The 21,571-nt window shown below is 44.0% G+C and overlaps 1 protein-coding gene across 4 annotated transcripts in view; it reads right to left on the bottom strand.

Moving 5' to 3' along the window:
- LOC129812645 (protein quaking-A-like) overlaps positions 1-21,571 on the bottom strand; it is an 87,510-nt gene that overhangs the window by 26,020 nt on the left and 39,919 nt on the right. For all 4 annotated transcript variants that reach the window (XM_055864385.1, XM_055864388.1, XM_055864387.1 and 1 more), the window contains exons 3-4: positions 20,387-20,503; positions 7,767-7,910 (exon numbers count right to left, since the gene is read on the bottom strand). In XM_055864385.1, the coding sequence (XP_055720360.1) occupies positions 7,767-7,910; positions 20,387-20,503 (261 nt within the window). The remainder of the gene's footprint in view (positions 1-7,766; positions 7,911-20,386; positions 20,504-21,571) is intronic.

Raw genomic sequence — 21,571 nt, 5'->3', positions numbered from 1 at the left:
ACAGGATCCAGAGGGTTAGTGGAGGAGAGGGCAGGCCCTTCCCCAGGGCAGCTCTGTCCAGTCACAGCCCGTTTGAAGCAGCCATATTCAGACTCACTTAAAAACACACTGCCAAGAGACAAACAAGAGCAGAGGAGCCTTTGCGTTCTCAAGCAGAGGGCAACGGGTGGAGCGGGTAGAAGGGAAGAGGGCGACTGGAATTGGAGGTCTAACCAACCAGGTTTTAACTGGTTTCTGAGTAACCTCCTAGGACTCACAAGAGGTTCATTTCATCCAATCCAAACACTTAATTACCTTGATTATGATATTAAGAGTCTTGGTAGACGGTACGCCAGGTGGATTTGAAAATCTACTCGTCGATAGAGCTTTAAGCCCCACTTGAGACAGCTACACTGTGTCCCTCGATACAAGATGTTGCCATGGGCAGACCTGGAGGAAACACATTTAGCTGCTTCCTTCGGTCAGGCGAATATCTTGTCAGCCACTGAGTGGAGGGTGGGGGTGTACAGGCTGTGGAACTAGAACGCTCTCGTTTCCCATGATCCCTTTCCTCCAAGCCCTGAGGCGGCGGTTTGAGTCTGAGTCGGAGTGACACGCCGCTCTAAAACTGGGGTGGTTTTGACCTGTGCTCCAGCCAGTTACCAGGAGAGGCCAGGCAGGTAAATTACTGGGCCCTCTCAAACCATTATAGTTCCAAACACACAAATAAACACCAATAGACTATGCGTACCGCATGAATGCCAGCCGCCATGTCCTTGCGGGCTACATCCCATACAAGGCAGGGAATTATTTGTATTTTACCCAAAAGACAAGACTTATATGCAAGTAAACATCCTTCATAGGAGAGGCACCATGGGTTGGAAACAGCCAGATGGCATTTGATACTCATTTGTCATACAATGGCTAATGTGGAGGTGCGAAAAATGATGCACTAGTAGGAAGAAAAGGTGTTTATTCGATCATGGAGAACTGGGCTGGCCGTGAACAGGCTCCACTAGGGCCGACCTGTGCTGCGTGTTCCTGGCCGAGCTGCTGGAGGAGAGAACTTGGCGGACGTGGCACACGACAACCCGCTGACCACACCGCCTGGCGTACATTACGGACCATCTGTCACCCAAGCAATATGTCCCCGATTTTTCCTCAGTGGAAAGACTGAAGGCAGACTATAAGCGAGAGGGAGGTCTCAAATCTGGCACTGCAGTCTGGAGCTAGTGCAAGTGTGCAATTCTGAGTCTCCTACTGTGAAGAGAAACTGCAGAAGCATGCTATCATGCAAGACAACATGGTGTCTGAAGATGGCAGTTAACAATAAAGATAATCTGACAAATATATCGGTTACAAATCTCAGGCCGAAATAATGTACAAGGCCAAAAGACCAACAAAGAGGGGGACAGATAGAAGAAAAAAAGAGACAGCGAGAAGACAGTCACTGCCATGAAGCAAATGTAGAATAAGGTTGGGGCTGCTCTGTTCAAGTTGCTAATAGTCACTTTGGTCAGGGAGCGACGCCGCAAGCTTTGTGGGGGCGCAGTGCATTGTCTCCCTCTCCTCTACCCCTCCTTTCCTGGCCTTTCATGGTTTTCCAGAGGATCCAGGAGAACAGGGGAGAGTGCAGCCGACTGACTCTTTTAAAAGCCTCCGAGCAGCGGCAGAATTGAAACAAAACAACGAGGCTCTAACAATGATGGCAGCTAACCGCGCCTACGCAATGGATTGAACTTCCCTGAGCTCCCAAGTCACAACTTCAATGAAAACTCCTAACCCTCTCGTGCTTTATCTCAAATGCCCGAGGACAAGGGTCCTCACAACAAACAGACAAATAAACTAAAATGCAAATGAGGATGCAAATGACTATCCCAGACGCTTCCCTTCAAGCTCAAAGACACTGAACAATGCAGTGCAATGTGCTAACAAGAGTAGCTCATTTCTCTCTTAATACCATACAAGTAGGTAGGGCAGCGAGGGTTGCCTACAGTAGCACCGGCTTTGAGGTATGATAAACAAATGACATACTAGCAAATGCATTTCTTTCGGGGAAAATTATCTGTGTTGTGCTAAGCGCGTCTATGAAGAGAAACCCTTCAAATAGACGCCAGCGGTTCGGGGAGCCAATGAGGATTAATTAGACCCATAACAATGTCCAGCAGAAAGCTCTGTCAATCATTCAACCCGCCGCCTGCGCGAGTGTCACCTTGGCTTCCATCATCTGCCAACCCTTCCTTCCCAGTAAAAGAGGATCTACAATAGATCTAAATGAGCTGCCTGTCAACCAACACAGTAAACACCACCACTGCTATTTGCGAGTGGCTAAGGGCAAGGGATGTTGGTTTGTACTGTATGATGGGGTTGATGGCACAGAGGACAGAAATAAAAAATAAAAAAAGTTTCCTGCAACGTATCAGGTTATTAACAGATGTGAAAAGGTAATTACTGTGCTGGAAAGAATCCGAGAAGCTACCTATTCTCTCCCTCCATCTCTGGAATATTCAGACCAACATGGGCTCCTGGATTCAATTAGCAAGAAGTCGTTTAGACTCATCTCCCACAGCCATCGTTACTACCGGAGATTAACCAAGCGTGTTGTCAGTGGCACCAAAGTAATCGACACGTGGTTTTGGCCTTTGCCGCAGCTTAGACTCACGCAATACTCAAAAAGCCCAGGGACCATCTTCAGGTGGGCGATGGCCAATTCATCTTCAGGTTTGAGTGGCCAATTCTGAACACAAAAACAGGAAAATGACAACACTATGCGGCCCTACATGTGTGGTATTAAGCTACATGAAGGCCCTGCTGAAAGAAACAAACTTGGGGGGGTAACTAAAATAGACCATTGTAGTCAAAAATCACCAGTCTAGAAATAGAGAAGCTCAGCTTTTGCCCAAAAATGTGTAATCCTTGCCGTCCCTGAGCGGTAAAAAAATAACCTCCGCTAATATCCATACTGTGGAGCTGATTTTCCATGGGACATTACGTGCGTGGGTCTTACCATGGGAGGCAGATGGCCAGAGTGATGGGGACCGGGAGAGACATTAATTGATCGTCACGGTCGAGCATCTGAGCAGACTATTTGAGAGCGGAGCCTCTCATCTTTTACAGCGAGGGCACAGCGAGGAGAGGGTCGTTAAGGGGCTGAGCGCCATCCATCAATTAAGCAAACAAATATAACAGTCAAGTAAAGCAAACTGATAAAATTAGGCCATTACATGGCAGTAGCTTAATGTGAATGTTAACGCATGCATTCTTCTGTACTGCCCTCCAATTCAAACCACAGGTTTTCAATGGGGTTCAAGTCCAGACACTGAGATTGCCATTGCAAAATGCTGATTTTGCAGTCAATTAACCATTTCTTTGTGGATTTTGATGTGCTCTGGGTTATTTTCTTGCTGGAAAATCCACATGCAGCCAACTGTCAGCCTCCTGGGCTTGCACAAGTCTAGCACATCCGCTCTAAGTGCAGAGGCATCTGCGGTCCTGCCCTCGATCGCACTCTGAACCCTCAGCAGATACAACCTCTCGCTATAAATCTGTAACCTGAACATGAGTTGGCAGCCAGCGGGCGACAATGTTTAAAGACCACTCCGCGAGAAAACACCACGACCAATAAATCCTGCACAATGCATTCGTATAAAACCAGAACTTGTGTAAGTGCAACCCAATTAGAATGCATTGGATTGCGGGCCGTGTTGAACCTGCTGAGGACAGATCTAAAAGGGGCTGCAGGGTCAATCCGACATCTGCATTGGCCGTGCAGCATTTACGGTGATACCTCTGCAGAAATCAGCTGTTGTCAAGGGGAGGAAATTTGTTTATACAGGACCTCCCACCCTCAACCATGGTTACAAAATTGGAGGGGCGCACGGCGAGGCGGAACGGAGCATGAGTCGGCCTCTGCAGTTGCGTCACACCCTCCATACAAAGCCTCCGACCACATTTGCGGATCAAGCAAAAAATTGGCTTTAGGTGTTCTCTCAGCGAATGGCGAATCTGTTTCTCTGATCTCTTTTGGGCAACACGGTTTTGATCATCCCCTGCCCGCTGTTAGGTACTCACGCCAACCTTCATCCCGAGTGCCAATTAATCTTTTAAAATCGGTCACTGGGGCAGGAGGATCACATAGTGATTCTAACCAGGTAACCTTCGACTAGGGTGGGACACGGGAAATAGTGCTGATGCTCTGCAGGGTTAGCAAGTGCAGCAGGGCTATGCTGGAGGCTGTGTTTAGTGTTTAGGGCCTTATTATCCAGTAGTCATGACATGAGAGCAAGGCTCTGTGGCACTTCAGCATCAATATGGGGTAGAGACAAGGGGGGGCTGGATCAGTGGTATAAATCCACACTTGAAAGAGCAGCTCAATGAAGCTCTACCTCCCATCGTTTGTAGTCTCATCGCCTCAGAGTTTGCGGGATGTTGAAAAGTTTCCAGGACCAGGGAGCTGCCGCAAGGCAGAATCACTGAACCTTTGCCACTTCCCATCAGCACCTTCTCCTTGCCATTGGGCAAGGTATCTGGCACGTGGGGTGGTCTAGAGACAAGGGGCGGGACATAAGAGACATACACCCATAACACATTTTCAATACCAGCCAACAAAATCAACTAGAAGTGGGGTTTGGATACCATTTAAAAGTAAAACTACCATAAAAAAACCTAGCATACATTTCACCACTGTCACAAGACAAGGCTAAAATAGCTATTGGCCATAGGTCAAACTGACAACTGTGGTCTGCGTCTCATCCTTTGTCAGGACCCCAACCCGGCCTGATGTGGAGCGAAAAGCTTTTCCTTAAAAAGAGGAAATCGAAAAGATAGTGACCCCATTTGTTTCCCAAGCGATTTAATAAAGACAATTTCAAACTGTCAAATGTGGAGAAGTTGCCTTTCATTAAAAAGTGAGTCACTGGATTGAGATTGCCATAGCTTTAATCCAATTAAGTTTAGCACGATAAAGGGCATTTACTGCCAGCCAAGGATGCCCACCCAGTGACAACAGAGAGGAGAGAGCGAGCCCCTGGGGGACTTCATGGGGAGATAAACCCCAATGAGCCTGGGAAACCAGAAAGGGCTATAAAACCTGCTACTACAACTTTGCTCGCTTACGCATGAGAGCATAACGTAGGACACATTTCTGTAGAATCATATTTCTGGTGACACTCGGCTAGACTAAGCGTGGCTCTTCGCGGCCGATGACTTCAGAGGGGAAGTGAGGGGTGAGCAGCGCATACAGGTGTTTATTAATCTGCCTCAAACTCTGGCTGACAGTGACTTATGCTGCATCAGTCAGTGCCGTTACTCGCCGCAATAACATCTGGTGGCGTACGCCGGGGAGAGAGGTTTAAAAGCCCCTTCGAAACAGAAACAGTGACAAACGGAGGATAAAGGATTAATCTCAAAACAAGGGAGAAAGTTATTGAGCCGAGGCTTTATTCGCCGTTGCCATTTTGGACTGAAGCGATTCAAGTGATGCCAGCGCTCTGGTAGAGAGTGCAATCAAACTGCACCAGAGGGCCCCTGCGTGGTGGCGTGTCCATCCTCTGAAATAAACCTGATTACGATTGAGCAGGCCAGGCATGCTCAGTCTTGGCCCAGTTTCAGGGGGTCAGCGCCCCAGCCACCTCGCCTCCTGACCGGGGGAAAGCTGTCCGGCCGGTCTGTTCACCACAGGCAACCAGGCACTGTGGCCAAGCAGTCCCCACCCCCCTGATGGCAATTTCCCGGACAAATGGGAGGAAGTGAACATGGGGAAATATGGTGCTCACACTCACAGGTCACTTACTGCGGTCTGTTTTTACCACTGGTTTGAGATTGGTTTGTTCTAGTCATATCCAGGCAAACCAGCTATAAAGACACGCTTCAGTTTGTTCTAAGTTTATGTTTGCAGCTACCCCATTGTAATACAGACCATATATACAATGAACACAAATATAAAAAAGCAACATGTAAATTGGTTGTCCCATGTTATTTTTGCTCCAATTTTGCACACAAATTGTTTACAATTGTTTAGTGAGCATTTCTTTGCCAAGATCATCCATCCACCTGACTCGTGGCATATCAAGAAGCTGATTAAACAGCATAATCATTACGGGTGAACCTTGTGCTGGGTTTGATAAAAGGCCACTAAAATGTGCAATTTTGTCACAACTATGCCACAGACGTCTCACCTTGAGAGAGCGTGCAATTGTTAAGCACAAGAATATCCACCAGAGCTGTTGCCTTATAATTGAATGTTAATTTCTCTACCAAAAGCCACCTCAAGTCATTTTAGAGGATTTGGCAATATGTCCAAACTGCTTCTCAACAGCAGAGCACGTATAACCACACAAGACCTCCACATCTGGCATCTTCACCTGCAGAATCGTCTGAGACCAGCCACACGGATAGCGGATGAAACTGCGGGGTTTGCACAATCGAAGAATTTCTGCACAAACGGTCAGAAACCGTTTCAAGGGAAGCTCATCTGCATGCTCAGAGTCTTAACCGGACTGCAGTTCGACATTTGCTCTGCCAAATTGGCTGTTGATCATTGCTAGACAACCATTTTTCAGGTCTTGCCATAGATTTAAGTAAAAAGTGTAACTCGGCCACTCAGGAACATTAACTATCTTCTTGGTAAGCAACTCCAGTGTATATTTAGCCTTGTGTTTTAGGTTATTGTCCTGCTGAAAAAGTGAATTCAACTCCTCCCAGTGTCTGGTGGAACAGACAAATATGTTTTCCTCCCAGATTTTGCCTGTGCTTAGCTTCATTCCGTTTATTTCTTAGCCTGAAACTCCCTTAAAGATTACAAGCCACCATCATGTTTGAAATGGATAGCGGTGGTATTCAGTAATGTGATGCATTTTCTCCAAACATAACACTTTGTCCTCAACACAAAGTGAAATCCTCTGCCACTTTTTTTGCAGTATTACTTTAGTGCCTTGTTGCAAACCGGATGCACGTCTTCTAACTGTCAATTAGGTTACTATTGCACAGTAACTGCAATGTAGTTACCATCCTCAGGTCTATCAAAGCCAATAAATTCAGTAACGTTTTAAAGTCATCATTGGCATGGTGAAATCCCTGAGCGGTTTACTCTGGCAACTGAACTGGGAAGGACGCCTGTAACTTTGTAGTGACTGGGTGTATTGATACACCATCCAAAGTGTAATTAACTCTCCATGTTCAAAGGGACATTCAATGTCTGCTTTTACAGTTTTTTTTTTTTACTCAGCAACAATAGGTACCCTTCGAGGCAACTGGGAAAATCCCCTTTGTCTTTGAATCAGTGTTTTAAATTCACTACGCAACTGATTTGGGACATTACTGATAATTGTATGTGTGGAATACAGATATCAGTATTATATCAGGCAGTAATTCAAAAATCATGTCAAACACTGATTGCTCATCGAGTGAGTCCATGAAACATATTAAGCACATTACTCCTGAACGTATTTATGCTTGCATTAAAGCGGTTGAATAGTTGACAAGACATTTCAGCTTTTAATTAAAAAATGTCAACAAAAAAAATTCAAATCTAGTTTGACATTATGGGGTATTGTTTGTAGGCCAGTGGGGGGGAAAAATCTAAAATGAATCCATAAATTCAGGCTGTAACATGTAGAATAAGTCAAGGAGTGCAAATACTTTCCGAAGGCACTGTATACACATACGAAAATATATTGCATCCTTCCCCTTTGTGCTTTTGGAGAAAGCTAGGCCTATTCAAATCATGTACACACTGACTGTGGGCGGAGGTCAGTCAACTGATTAACCCTCGTGGCAGTACTACTCACCGCGGGCACCAGAAGCTTCTTGACCTCTTCCAAGGCTCTCTTCATCTTGATCTCGGAGCGCGTCTGTGTGTCCTCCACCGTGATCAGGACGTGAAGCTCCTCGTTTAGATGCTCCCAGTTGGGCTTGCCTCTGTTCTGCTCCTCCTGTGAAACAAAGAAGTGGGAGAGAAGAGCGACATGAGTGGATGTGACAAGCTCGGTTAGAGCGCTGCCGTTTTACATGACATTACAAATTTTGCATGCGTTCAAGAAACAGACATGGCCGGACACTGTAGGCAGCAGCGACATGCCCTTTTTTTACAGAAATGTAGCCTTAACTTTGAAAGGACAACCCCCTTTATTTGTTGCCGACAAAAAAAGGGTGACAACTATCCCTGTAGCAATTAATAGCCGATGATTATGTACAGTTGAAGTCGGAAGTTTACATACACCTTAGCCAAACACTTACTCAGTTTCACAATTCCTGCCATTTAATCACAGTAAACAGTCACTTAGGTCAGTTCGGATCACCAATTTATTTTAAGAATGTGAAATGTCAGAATAATAGTTGAGAATTATTTATTTCAGCTTTATTTCTTTCATCACATTCCCAGTGGGTCAGCAGTTTACATGCACTCAATTTGTATTTGGTAGCATTGCCTTTAAATTGTTTAACTTGTGTCAAAGCTTCCCACAATAAGTTGGGTGAAGTATGACCAATTCCTCCTGACAGAGCTGGTGTAACCGAGTCAGGTTTGTAGGCCTCCTTTTTCAGTTCTGCCCAGACATTTTCTATAGGATTGAGGACAGGGCTTTGTGATGGCCACTCCAATACCGTCACTGTTGTCCTTAAGCCATTTTGCCACAACTTTGGAAGTATGCTTGGGATCATTGTCCATTTGGAAGACCCATTTGCTACCAAGGTTTAACTTCCTGACTAATGTCTTGAGATGTTGCTTCAATATATCCACAATTTTTCTACCTCATGATGCCATCTATTTTTTGAAGTGCACTAGTCCCTCCTGCAGCAAAGCACCACCACATGATGCTGCCAAACCCATGCTTCACAGTTGGGATGGTGTTCAACAGCTTGCAAGCCTACCCCTTTTCCCTCCAAACATAACGATACTCATTATGGACAAACATGTCTATTTCATCAGACCAAAGGACATTTCTCCAAAAAATCCGATCTTTGTCCCCATGTGCAGTTGTAAACCGTAGTCTGGCTTTATGGCGGTTTTGGAGCAGTGGCTTCTTCCTTGCTGAGCGGCCTTTCAGGTTATGTCGATATTGGACTCATTTTACTGTGGATATAGATACTTTTGTACCCATTTCCTCCAGCATCTTCACAAGGTCCTTTGCTGTTCTGGGATTGATTTGCACTTTTCGCATTAAACTACGTTCATCTCTAGGAGACAGAACGCATCTCCTTCCTGAGCGGTATGACGGCTGCGTGATCCCATGGTGTTTATACTTGCATACTATTGTTTGTACAGATGAACGTGGTACCTTCATGCATTTGGAAATTGCTCCCAAGGATGAACCAGACTTGTGGAGGTCTACAATTTTCTTCCTGAGGTCTTGGCTGATTTCTTTTGATTTTCCCATGATGCCAAACAAAGAGGCACTGAGTGAAGGTAGGCCTTGAAATACATCCACAAGTACACCTCCAATTGACTCAAAACACATCAATTAGCCTATCAGAAGCTTCTAAAGCCATGACATTTTCTGGAATTTTCCAAGCTGTTTAAAGGCACAATAAACTTAGTGTAAACTTCTGACCCACTGGAATTGTGATAGATTATTTCACTTATAAATTCACTGTCTAAACAATTGTTGGAAAATTACTTGTCATGCACAAAGTAGATTTGCCGACTTTCCAAACTATAGTTTGTTAAGAAATGTGTGAAGTGGTTGAAACGAGTTAATGACTCCAATCTAAGTGTATGTAAACTTCTGACTTCAACTATGTACGTACATTGCAGGCGTTAATTTGACCAACCTATCCAAAAGGAGACCTTCAACAAGGCTAAATAGAGGGCCATTTCAAAGTGCACGCAATGGGGCCCAGTATTAGACTGGCGAGGCTGAGTGGGGAAATGGAATAGGTCAATTCAAAATAGAAGTCTTCAGACCTAGCTCAAAACCCCCACACACCTAGCATTTTGAGAGAAGGGAGAGTGGAACATGTCGGAGTAAAATGCAAGGCTCTCCATTCTGACACTCTCCCCATTACCTGACTTCTATTGAGACGTTTTCCGACAACACTGCGCCGCACGGAGGGCTCTTAAAAGCTTTGGGTCACACCATGGCAGCTTGTGTGTGCTTATATGTAGACAGATCTGAGCTCACCATTTCCTCTGTGGCTAGGAATTGAGGTTCACAATACGATTCAAACAAAGACTAGGCTAACCTCAAACCTCACAAAGCAGACAATACAGCATTCCGTATGAATATGAAACACTATAGCTTCAAATCATGTTATGACAAAAGCAGCAGTCTAAGCTCTCAGACCCATCTCTCTCCGAGCTCTACCATAACACAGTTCAGCATCAAAACACCACCGCCAAATCTCCAAGGCATTTAGGTCATGGTACAAGGAAGAGGGAAAAATCTAGCTTCCAGCTTTGCTTCCCTCTGACTAAAAAGCTTAAATTAGGCAGTGTGTGTTAATGCCGTGTCGTCAGTTCCCTCCCAACACACGTTACGGTTTCCCTGGTGCTCCCTCCGATCACTGCTCATTTGTGAACTAGGCATGGTAATTGAGGTGTCTAATTGCTACCCATGCATTGTGAGGCGCGGCGGGAGGTCCACCTGACACTTACTAATATGCGGCTCAGCGCGCGCCGTGCCAAGCCAGAGTCGGGTGGCATGCCGCCGCTTGCTCGCCTCTGCCGAGAGAGACGTTGCCATGACTTTCCCACACAATCATTTGTCTCTCAAACAAACACAGCGGGAAAGTTCAATATTCCTCTCGTGTTCTTCAATTCCACAAGAGAAGGAGGGCATACTTTTAACAGGCAGAAGCCAAAATTATTTCACAATGGGCTGTTTACTTGTGGCCTATTTTGCAGGCAGCGTGGAGGTGAGTAAGGAGTTTGTAGAGAAACAGACAGGAGCTAACTGTCAGTTGAACCGCCACAAACGCAGTACACCCTGTGGAACTGCGCCTGCCACAAACATAATCTCCCATTTCTGAGCACTGGTCATTTTAAAGGAGTGTGTGTGTGACTGCGGCAGAGAGGAGATGGTGAGTAAGTGAACACTACACAGAGAGACAGCTAGAGAGAGCACCAGTACCGTGGGGATTCACATTCACACCCCAGGAAGGGCGGAAGCAGGGAAGGCAGGGAGCGGTGCGGAGTGCCACTCTCCCACTGTGGCTTGCTGTGAGAACAAGGTCACAGTGTCCTCAAGAGGAAAAAGTGACAGCATGACAAACAGGGGAGGAAGAGTGGTGGGACGGAGGGGGCAGGGCATGTTTACTGACATCTGAAACCGGCTGAGCGAGAACTGCCAAGTAATCGAGTTGGCCAAAATATTAACGTTAAAAGGTAACGAAAAATAAACAATTACTTGCTTGTGTGGCGCCCCGAACCTCAAGCTTAGCGGGGCTAAGCCTGAACTCAATAAATCCTCGACCAAGGTTATACTCTCAACACTGAAAACGCCACATGGAAAAAAGGCAACAGAAATAGCTGACCATATGTCCAGTGTAATTTGACCTGCCCCTTCTTGTTTGTTGTATTGGAAGAGGAAAGTTCCACAGCCCTCGACAGGGGTAGCTCACGTGGTCAGCTGGTGCTAGATTTAAATCTGGGCGAGTCCACATTTACTATTTATATCAACACGGTGCCAGAATGCACATTTCACAGCTAAGCGACTGTCTCAAACCAGCTGTCCCTCTCTCGCCCAGTCCCCAAGGGCTCCTCGATGGCACCTCTTAACCATGGGGTGATGCACTTCAGTCGCAAATGCCACCGGGCCAAAAGGGACTTGGAAACAGAGGGCAAGACTGAAGGCTAGCTATGCCTGGAACAAAGGAGTTGGGTTGTTCCACGAAATGGGATATTACATTAAGTACAAACTGTGCACCAATACTTTTAAAAGCCTGTTAAATAAAATGAAGTGCCACTTAATATAGACCACATGGAGAAATCTATAAATCTGTTTTTTATATGAATAAAGGCTTAGTAAGTGCCAACATTCTGCATTTTGACATCCCTCTCACTTCTAGGAAGATTCTCACCCATTTAATCTCAGAGGTCGACTGATTATGATTTTTCAACGCCGATACAGATGAGGACAAAAAAAATGAAGTAAAAGTGCAATATATGCCATGTAAAAAAGACAACGTTTAGTTCCTTGCTCAGAACATGAGAAAGCTGGTGGTTCCTTTTAACATGAGTCTTCAATATTCCCAGGTAAGAAGTTTTAGGTTGTAGTTTTGGAATTATAGGACTATTTCTCTCTACACCATTTGTATTTCATATACCTTTGACTATTGGATGTTTTTATAGGGACTTTAGTATTGCCAATGTAACAGTATAGCTTTCCATCCCTCTCCTCGCCCCTACCTGGGCTCGAACCAGGAACACATCGACAACAGCCACCCTCGACGCATCTTTACCCATCGCTCCACAAAAACAACAACAACTGAGCGAGTGACGTCACCGATTGAAACTCTATTAGCGTGCGGCGCGCTAACTAGCTAGCCATTTCACATCCGTTACACCAGCCTAATCTCGGGAGTTGATAGGCTTGAAGTCATAAACAGCGCAATGCTTGAAGCATTGCGAAGAGCTGCTGGCAAACGCACGAAAGTGCTGTTTGAATGAATGCTTACGAGCCTGCTGCTGCCTACCGTCGCTCAGTCAGACTGCTCTATCAAATATTAAATCATAGACGTTACAACATAATAACACAGAAATACGAGCCTTTGGTCATTGATATGGTCGAATCCGGAAACTATCATTTCGAAAACAAAACATTTATTAATTCAGTGAAATACGGAACCGTTCCGTATTTTATCTAACGGGTAATTGCTGTTACATTGTACAACCTTCAATGTTATAATTATGTACAATTATGGCAAATTACGGTCTTTGTTAGGAAGAAATGGTCTTCACACAGTTCGAAACGAGCCAGGCAGCCCAAACTGCTGCATATACCCTCACTGCTTGCACAGAACGCAAGAGAAGTGACACAATTTCCCCAATTATAAGAAATTCATGTTAGCAGGCAATATTAACTAAATATGCAGGTTTAAAAATATATACTTGTGTATTGATTTTAAAGGCATTGATGTTTATGGTTAGGTGCAACGACAGTGCTAAATCATCACCTGTTTGGCGAAGTAGGCTGTGATTCGATGAGAAATTAACAGGCACCGCATTGATTATATGCAACGCAGGACACGCTAGATAGACTAGTAATATCAACCATGTGTAGTTAACATAATCACTAGTTAAGATTGATTGTTTTTTTATAAGATAAGTTTAATGCTAGCTAGCAACTTACCGTGGCTTCTTGCTGCCCTTGCGTAACAGGTAGTCAGCCTGCAATGCCGACTCCTCATGGAGTGCAATGTAAGGCAGGTGGTTAGAGCGTTGGACTAGTAACCGGAAGGTTGCAAAAACAAATCCAAGCGGACAAGGTAAATCTGTCGTTCTACCCCTGAACAAGGCAGTTAACCCACCGTCCCTACGCCTTCATTGAAAATAAGAATGTGTTCTTAACCTCTGGGATGTGGGACGCTAGCGTCCCAACTGGCCAACATCCAGCGAAAATGCAGAGCACCAAATTCAACTAAATTACTATAAAAATTCAACTTTGATGAAATCACACATTCAATGAACCAAATTAAAGCTACACTTGTTGTGAATCCAGCCAACGTGACAGATTTCAAAACGATGCTATTATCTGAGCATAGCGCCCTAGCAAACAAACACAGACCATCATATTTCAACCCTCCAGGCACGACAAAACGCAGATGCCTTACATTTGAACAGCTTCTTCTGTTGGCACTCCAATATGTCCCATAATCACAAATGGTCCTTTTGTTCGATTAATTCCGTCGATATATCCAAAATGTCCATTTATTTGGCGCGTTTGATCCAGAAAAACACCGGTTCCAACTTGCACAACGTGACTACAAAATCTCAAAAGTTACATGTAACCTTTGTTCAAACATTTCAAACTACTTTTGCAATACAACTTTAGGTATTTAACGTAAATAATTGATAAAATTGAAGACGGGATGATCTGTGTTCAATACAGAGGAAAACAACGTGTAGCGAGCCTCTAACAGAGAGTAAACTTCCCTCGAGCCTCATTCTGAACAGTGCTACTTCTTCATTTCTCAAAGGAAAACCCTCAACCAATTTCTAAAGACTGTTGACATCCAGTGGACGATAGGAACTGTGAGAAGGTCCCTTAGAAATCTGGATTCCCAATAAAAACTCATTGAAAAGAGCGACTTCAAAAAAAAAATCCTAATGGTTTGTCCTCGGGGTGTCGCCTGACAAATAAGTTGTTATACTCACAGACGTGATTCAAACAGTTTTAGAAACGTCAGAGTGTTTTCTATCCAAATCTACTAATAATATGCATATCTTAGTTTCTGGGCATGAGTAGCAGGCAGTTTAATTTGGGCATGCTTTTCATCCAAAATTTTGAATGCTGCCCCCTATCCTAGAGAAGTTAACTGACTTGTCTAGTTAAATAACGGTGTAAAAAAAAAAAAAAATCCAAATCGGTGTCCAAAAATACCGATTTCCGATTGTTATGAAAATTTGAAACCGTACAATTAAAAAAGAAATAAAAATAAATAAAAAAGGTTGACCGATTAAACCTTTAATCCCAACATTGTCAAGTTTCACCATCATTTAGTGTTGTGCTGTATACTTCTTTACTTATTCTGATACTCGAGCATGAAAAACTGCTCAGTACTAGAATTTGTGTCTCAAGGATCAAGTCGGCCCAGCCGATGTCTCCCTTTATAGCGTGAGTGCACCGTGCCTGCTTCACTTAGCCTGCACAGGGAACCTGGGTATGGGCTGCATCATGTTGACTCCGCATTCATGCTGCAAGTGTTAACACTAATAATGCGACATGGCATGTAGAATCTGCTCGCTAAACAAAATATCCATACAGGCGAGAACACTTTACAACGCAAGATACCGGTAGCTTCCAGATTTGTACGCCATCTTCCCTTGCTCGCTTACAGCTGAAGCTGGATTCAATTCACTACCCTAGAACTTTGTTAGAAACACAACATTTTCCGATTGATTTTAAATGAATACAGTTTTGATGACAGACTCACGTCTCCCAAATATCTCTTGCCTCAGCAAGCGTTGCTTGTAAATGACATTTTTACTGGTTAAAGAGACAGCGCACACTTTTACAATACAAGCATGCACCTGTACTGATCAATGTTGATCAGTACAATAAAATACATCCCACATGGAAGGGAAACTGCAGCCCCACAAAATCTACCAAAACAAGCTCAGTAACTCAATGCATGCACAATCCTATTGAATATGCATTCAGCTGTATAGTGAATAAGCCTAGGCGGTCTTGATTTGCCCAGTTTATCAGAGATTTACCCTTCAAATACATGATTACCATTATGTTATACACTTCGATTGCTTATACCAAAGTCAAATTGATTGTATAGTCGATGCATTCATGCATGGCAGTCTCTGAAAAATGTTGACTTATTGAATTATATTGAACTCAAGATGCCCAACGATTAAACAGAGCAGCAGCTGAGTTTGTCTGGATCAAGTGTCGTGTTTTATACACATCCACACTATGATGTTGGAATAATACGGTGAAAATGATAATGCCCTTTTAGTGTAAGCTGTTTGAAAAGGCCGCCTGAAATTTCTGCCCGTTTTGTTGCGATGGAGTTCTGGCCTGCAGACATAAATTAGTTAGACGAATAAGAACGCGGTCCAAATCTGCCAATAATCGCTAGTTTTCCCCTCTCAGACCACTCCCAGACAGTACCAGCAAAATTCTTGCTTGAAAAATTGCTCTTTGCTAAGAAGCCACTTGTTTCTATTAACCATTTTAGTTGAAAACAAAATCATATTATGGTACTTAAATTGTTACCCAGAAACGATTAAGATAACAGCTGCATTGGACATTTAACAATAAATAAATTGTGAAACTTGCACACAAGCTTCAATTCCCTTGTCACAAGGGGATTTATGGCTGACTTAAGAAATCATCAATACTGTTATTTATACATGCAACTTTATTTGGCACTTTAAGTCTTTATTTTTTATTCTCTTGCAATGGGAACACATGTTTATTAATTTGAACATGTGCTCTTTATGACAGCATGTTAAAAAGTAGGTGAAATCAAATTTGACCAAGTCAGACTTCTCAAAAGGCACCAAATTGGTACAACAACCCAGCTATACTTAAGTTTAACTTCTTCGGCATACTGGTTATTGTTCGGAATTTCTGATGACTGACGTGCCCAAAGTAAACTGCCTGTTACTCAGGCCCAGAAGCTAGGATACGCATATAATTGGTAGCATTAGATAGAAAAAACTGAAGTTTCTAAAACTGTTAAAATAATATCTGTGAGTAACTGATATGGCAGGCAAAAACCCAAGGAAAATCCATCCAGAATTTTTTTGTTGTTGAGATCACAGGCCATTTCAGTGCTAGCCTATGGGATATACAAATAGGTAGGACCCAGATTGCAGTTCCTGTGGCTTGCCCTAGATGTCAGTCCTTAGAAAGGGTTTCAGGTGTCTCATTAGAAAAGTAGTCTTGTTGGCACATGAATGAGGTGGGCACTCTTCATTAGTTATTTTCCCTATTGAACATACTATTCTCCTTAAATATCATCATTTATTTAGATATTAGAGTACCTGAGGATTAATTAGAAACATCGTTTGACTTGTTTGGATGAACTTTACCGGTAACTTTTGGGATTTGTTTGTATGCATGTTGAACGAGTGGATTACCGAGATCATTGGCACCAACTAAACAGACTTTTTGGGATAAAGGACTTCATCAAACAAAACGTCCATTCATTGTGTAGCTGGGACCCTTGAGATTGCAAACATGTGATTGTGACACCTGTGCTGGTTGAAAAGGTATTTTGATGTGGGGCGCTGTTCTCAGATAATCGCGTGGTATGCTTTCGCCGTAAAGCCTTTTTGAAATCTGACAACGCGGTTGGATTAACAATTGAAGCTTTTAAATTATGTATTATTACGACATTTGTATTTTGAATTTCGCGTTCTGCAATTACACCGGATGTTGTCGTAGGTGTCCCGCTAGCGGTTCATGCGCCCAAACAGGTTTAAGGAGCCCTCTTAAATAGCAGTCAAAAGGGGGACTAAGTTGAAGCGCTTATAAAGTATCACAGTCCCAACTGCTTTTGCCATGTCCAAGCGCTTCTGAAATCCTCCATCTATTCCAAGACGACATTTCTTCACAGTTCCTAAAGCACTAGAAGGATCTGTAGTCTAAAAGCTCTCATACAAGCTTCATAAAGCATGAGCAAGCATTGGTTGAATCAAGATGTATCTAGGAAAGTCACCTCAAAGTCTGAACAATACAAGCGTGCAATCATATTTCAACCTATCAAATTGCCAACCCAGGCGTTGAAATACTGCCTTTAAAATTCTGGGCATCGCACTGACGTTTTCCCCAACTTGGAACTCAATTGCGCATTCTGCTGAGAATTACAACACCTCCTACAGAAAGGCCATTGCAGTGAGGCGCATCTGAAGACATGGTTAGAGGCAACTACAAACTAAGCCCTGAATTTTTATTTTAAAACTACACGAAGTTGGTGTTTCCACAACCACCTTCAAAAAAGGCACAGTTCTTCAGGAGTTGGGTTGTGATCATAGTAGCGTGAACACATCGTCTCCAGTGGTTGATGACTCCAGCACGTAAGATCTTTTTTCCCTGTGTTTGCAGAGGTCCCCCGTGATTTAGGCCTTGTTTGATCAGAGGACAGAGCGTCGCCTGAGGGACAGGTTATTATCCTCTGTCTCCCGTCTGCACTGCCACATCAAGGCTCAGAGACATGGTGAGGTGGGGGGGGGGTGGGACAGGGTGGTGACTTAAGACGGCTGACTGTTCACACTACGAGAGGTGCCTCATTGTGAATGGGCGATAAACTTCGCATTGCCTTTTTAAAAGGTTTGGGCTATCAAGTGCACAATTACCCAATATGTACAGTTTAACATTAGAGGCCTGTGGGGGTGGACCGAACAAAGCGGAAGTCAATATGCATGGAGCTCAGAATTTTGGCTAGTTGGTGCACACGTCTAATTGACTTCAGTGGTATTTATGTGGTCTTATAGTAGTTGTCATTTGAACAACTTTAAACAGATGTTGACCTACGTGCATGTGCGTCCACCAGAACTGGAGTTTCTTGAATAAGCCCCAGCGACTACCTGCCACCTCACAGCCCAGCCCCAGTGGCATCCCTGGGGCTCCAGTCCCCTGCAGCCATGGCTCAATCTCTCACATTAACTCATCCCCCCACCACCTAGCTCTGTCACATACTTGCCTCCTCCCCATTGCTCCAGCCACTGGCGGGCTGGGCCTGCCCCTGGAGGGAGCTGCAAACTGAATTATTGAGAGCTGAAAAACGGCAGAGGTAATGGCTCCTGAATAAACAGACTGCATTATCCCCTGCTGCCTCTGTTTCCAGGGAAGTTTGGGAGAACACAGGGCAGTTCAGGGAGGGGAAACTATAGCTGGCTGACAGAGGGAAGGTGTTCTTGGTTATGAGGGAGGAATGCTCTCCCATGTGGTACTGTTAGTGGCAGTGCTAGGGTTGACAATAGGTGGAAGGGGTTTAATTAATGTAAACACTTATTTTCAGGTAAGTTGATTGAAAACACATTCATAAAGTTACACAAAGGGGAAGTGTTGCCTTCACTGCCTCCCATACTTACTACCCCATTCTTACCCCTGGGTGAGCCCCACTCAATTTTCCCCTCTGAAATTGTCAATTTCTGGGACAGAAATAAAATCAAAACTTACGAGGCATAAGCTATATTAATATTTTGTTACTCCTTTATTTTATATTACATTCTTAAAAGCATCACCCTTGTCGTTTCCAGAAAAATATTTATTAGAGGAAGTTAAAACTGCTGGTCCATTTTTCGGCCTGTAATTGCAGCGAGCACCAGACAGGTCTCAGGGCCATAGAAAGACAAATGAAGGGAGATAAGCTACCACGGCTCATCAAACCTGAAGATTATAAAAGTAATCAGATGAGCTGCGAGGAGCAGTCATCTAAATGAGGTGTGCGTTGGCATGTGTGTAAAACCTCTAATGCACAATCGAATTCTGAAAAAGGATCAGAATTAGCACACAAAACAACCTAGCCAGCGCTGTGATAATGAACAGACGCCAAAGGAGATTATAATAAATGGAAAACAAGCCAAGAATGAGGGTGGTGTTATAGATACAAGTTATCCACCCCTAGAGCTGTAAACTGGAGCTTCTAGGATTGAGGCTCCGGTGGGAATCCTTGTGCATTCTCCCATTGTTGCTTTCTGCTGCTGCCCCTCTTCTAGCGAAGCAGCAGAGCCTCCAGGCAGGCGGGGGTCCTTCGTGGAGGGGATAAAGTACACTTATCCCGCCTTACTTATGCAAATGCATGTAATGTAGTACTGCTGCCTAACAAATTAACTACACTGAGGCGGCAGATGAAGAGGGGGGGGAAAGGAACCGAACCACCCAAAAGAACACATCTGGCTACAAAATAATGTGCTGTCGCATTGTCAATGTTTTGAAAGGTGTCGTAGAAATGGTTGGCATTTGCTTTCAAAATCTCTCAGAAATGTCTCAGACTACATCTATAAGGAGGCAGCTAAGTCAAGCCATTGATGAAAAGTGAAGAATTCCACAGTGGTTACATCAAAACTAAGTAGTAACAGTGATAGATCAGTCCAACGTTGTGTTTGACCCTTCCTCTTGTTGGGTTGCCGCCATATACCCAGGACTTACGGCAGATCAACTATAGTCAGCCGAGGGCCAAATTATCTCGAGTGGATGATCAGGAGGCAGGAACTACAAATAATTTGTAGAATACAAATTGACAGCAAGAAACACAACAGATTTGACTAAAATCATTTTAAAACTTGCTTAGATTTGTATACGATCACCTCTTATGCGTGGGAATAGTTTGGAACAGATTTTCACAATGGCGCCGATTTGCTGGTGTTTTTACAGTCTTCTGTCCAACAAATTAAAAACATGATTTTGTTTGTCAGAACTTGTGGGAGGGTGGGGGTAAATAAAATCAGTTGGGTAACCCTGGTTTTTGAGAAGAGGACACGTGACTTTGGCGCCCTTTCAGAAATCCAAACAGCTCTGAACTACACCGTGGCCAAGCCCAGAATAGACCCAACACTTTGCCAGGGCCCTTGTCACTTTAGAGGGCACTTTCACTGCGAAGCCTTTCCATAACCTGTAGTCAAGTATATTTTACGCTTGGGGGGGGGGGGGGGGGGCATGGCTAACCACCAAATCTAACCAATCAAAATGGCTGTTTTATGTCAAGCCGGTTGGAAGTGAGTCTCAAATCCGAGTTAAGTAGACAAAAGGGGGGGGGGGGGGGGCAGCAAATAAACCAATGAGCTCACCTTCTTTCTGTCTCTCATGGAGCTCTTTCCTCGCACCATGATTTTGCATCCAGTTTCTGCTTCCAGCTGCTTGGCGGTGAGTCCGCGAGGCCCCAGGATCCTGCCCACAAAGTTATACTGCAGAGAGGGGGAAGAAAAACGTTACAGGTACAAAGAGTATTTCACATTTAGACTGCAGTGTAGATAATCACTTGCGCACTATGAATCGTGTGTCATGTGACAGCCTACTTATCTGAAACCATGTGATACATAGGATGCAGACCAAAAAAAGTTTTACGCCTTCAGCCCTTGCGCTATTGACTTTCCCTTGGGGGAATCCCCATCGAAAACAGATGCAGTTTTATTGCCATCTTAAGTGGAGGTCAAATTCACCAACTTTGCCCCCCTCAGCCCTCAATTTAGCTCTAGGAGCGAGTGAACAACTTGTCACTTGCGGGGAAGATATGACCCACAATTCAATGCAAACTGTAGTGACATGTCAAACTCGTAACCATGAAGTGCCAAATGTAATCAACAGGGCTGCATTTTCAACATGTCAGAAAAGTATGAAGCAAGCATCCTAAACAAAAAAATAAGATCTACACAGATTTTAGCATTGGCAAATTGGCGTAGTCTCGTAGTGAGGCGCCTACACAACATTGCTAGGTTCATATTTTTTTTTGCAATTCTGAAATGTATTGGAATAAATCACCAAACTATCTAGCTACCTGACAGGAGTGCTAGCTAGAAAACTTTAGCTTACTAGGTACATCAATAGCTTTTGGTTGGTTGTTTTTAAGCTCAGATTCCACATTGACTCTCCGCTCATCACTCTCCCTCGCTTGGGCAACGATGTGACGATGTAAAACGTCATTCAAGGGCTGGGGGTTGTCTACTTCGAGTTCGAAATGCAGACATAGCATTGTTCAAACCCTCATTTAATATGAGTCAGTCAACCTCTGTTGCTTTGCTCTTCCATAGCGCTCAACATGTGATATCGGTTCATTGCTACCACAACAGAAGATTCCAGACAACAAGTATCCAGTGTGACCTTAAGGATACCCTTCTTTTTCCTGGCCTAATATAAAAACGGAATAAATTCAAGAGCACAGGTACGAGACTCACGTTCCCGATGGTGTGCCCTGCAAATATTACGGAACCACACTGGGCTCGCCAGAAAGCAGGCTGAAAATGAATTCTTTGGAG

This window comes from Salvelinus fontinalis, chromosome 16 (assembly GCF_029448725.1).
Source record: "Salvelinus fontinalis isolate EN_2023a chromosome 16, ASM2944872v1, whole genome shotgun sequence".
Lineage (NCBI taxonomy): Eukaryota > Metazoa > Chordata > Actinopteri > Salmoniformes > Salmonidae > Salvelinus > Salvelinus fontinalis.
Note: the sequence above shows the minus strand (reverse complement) of the source record. Positions and strands in the feature narration are given on the sequence as shown.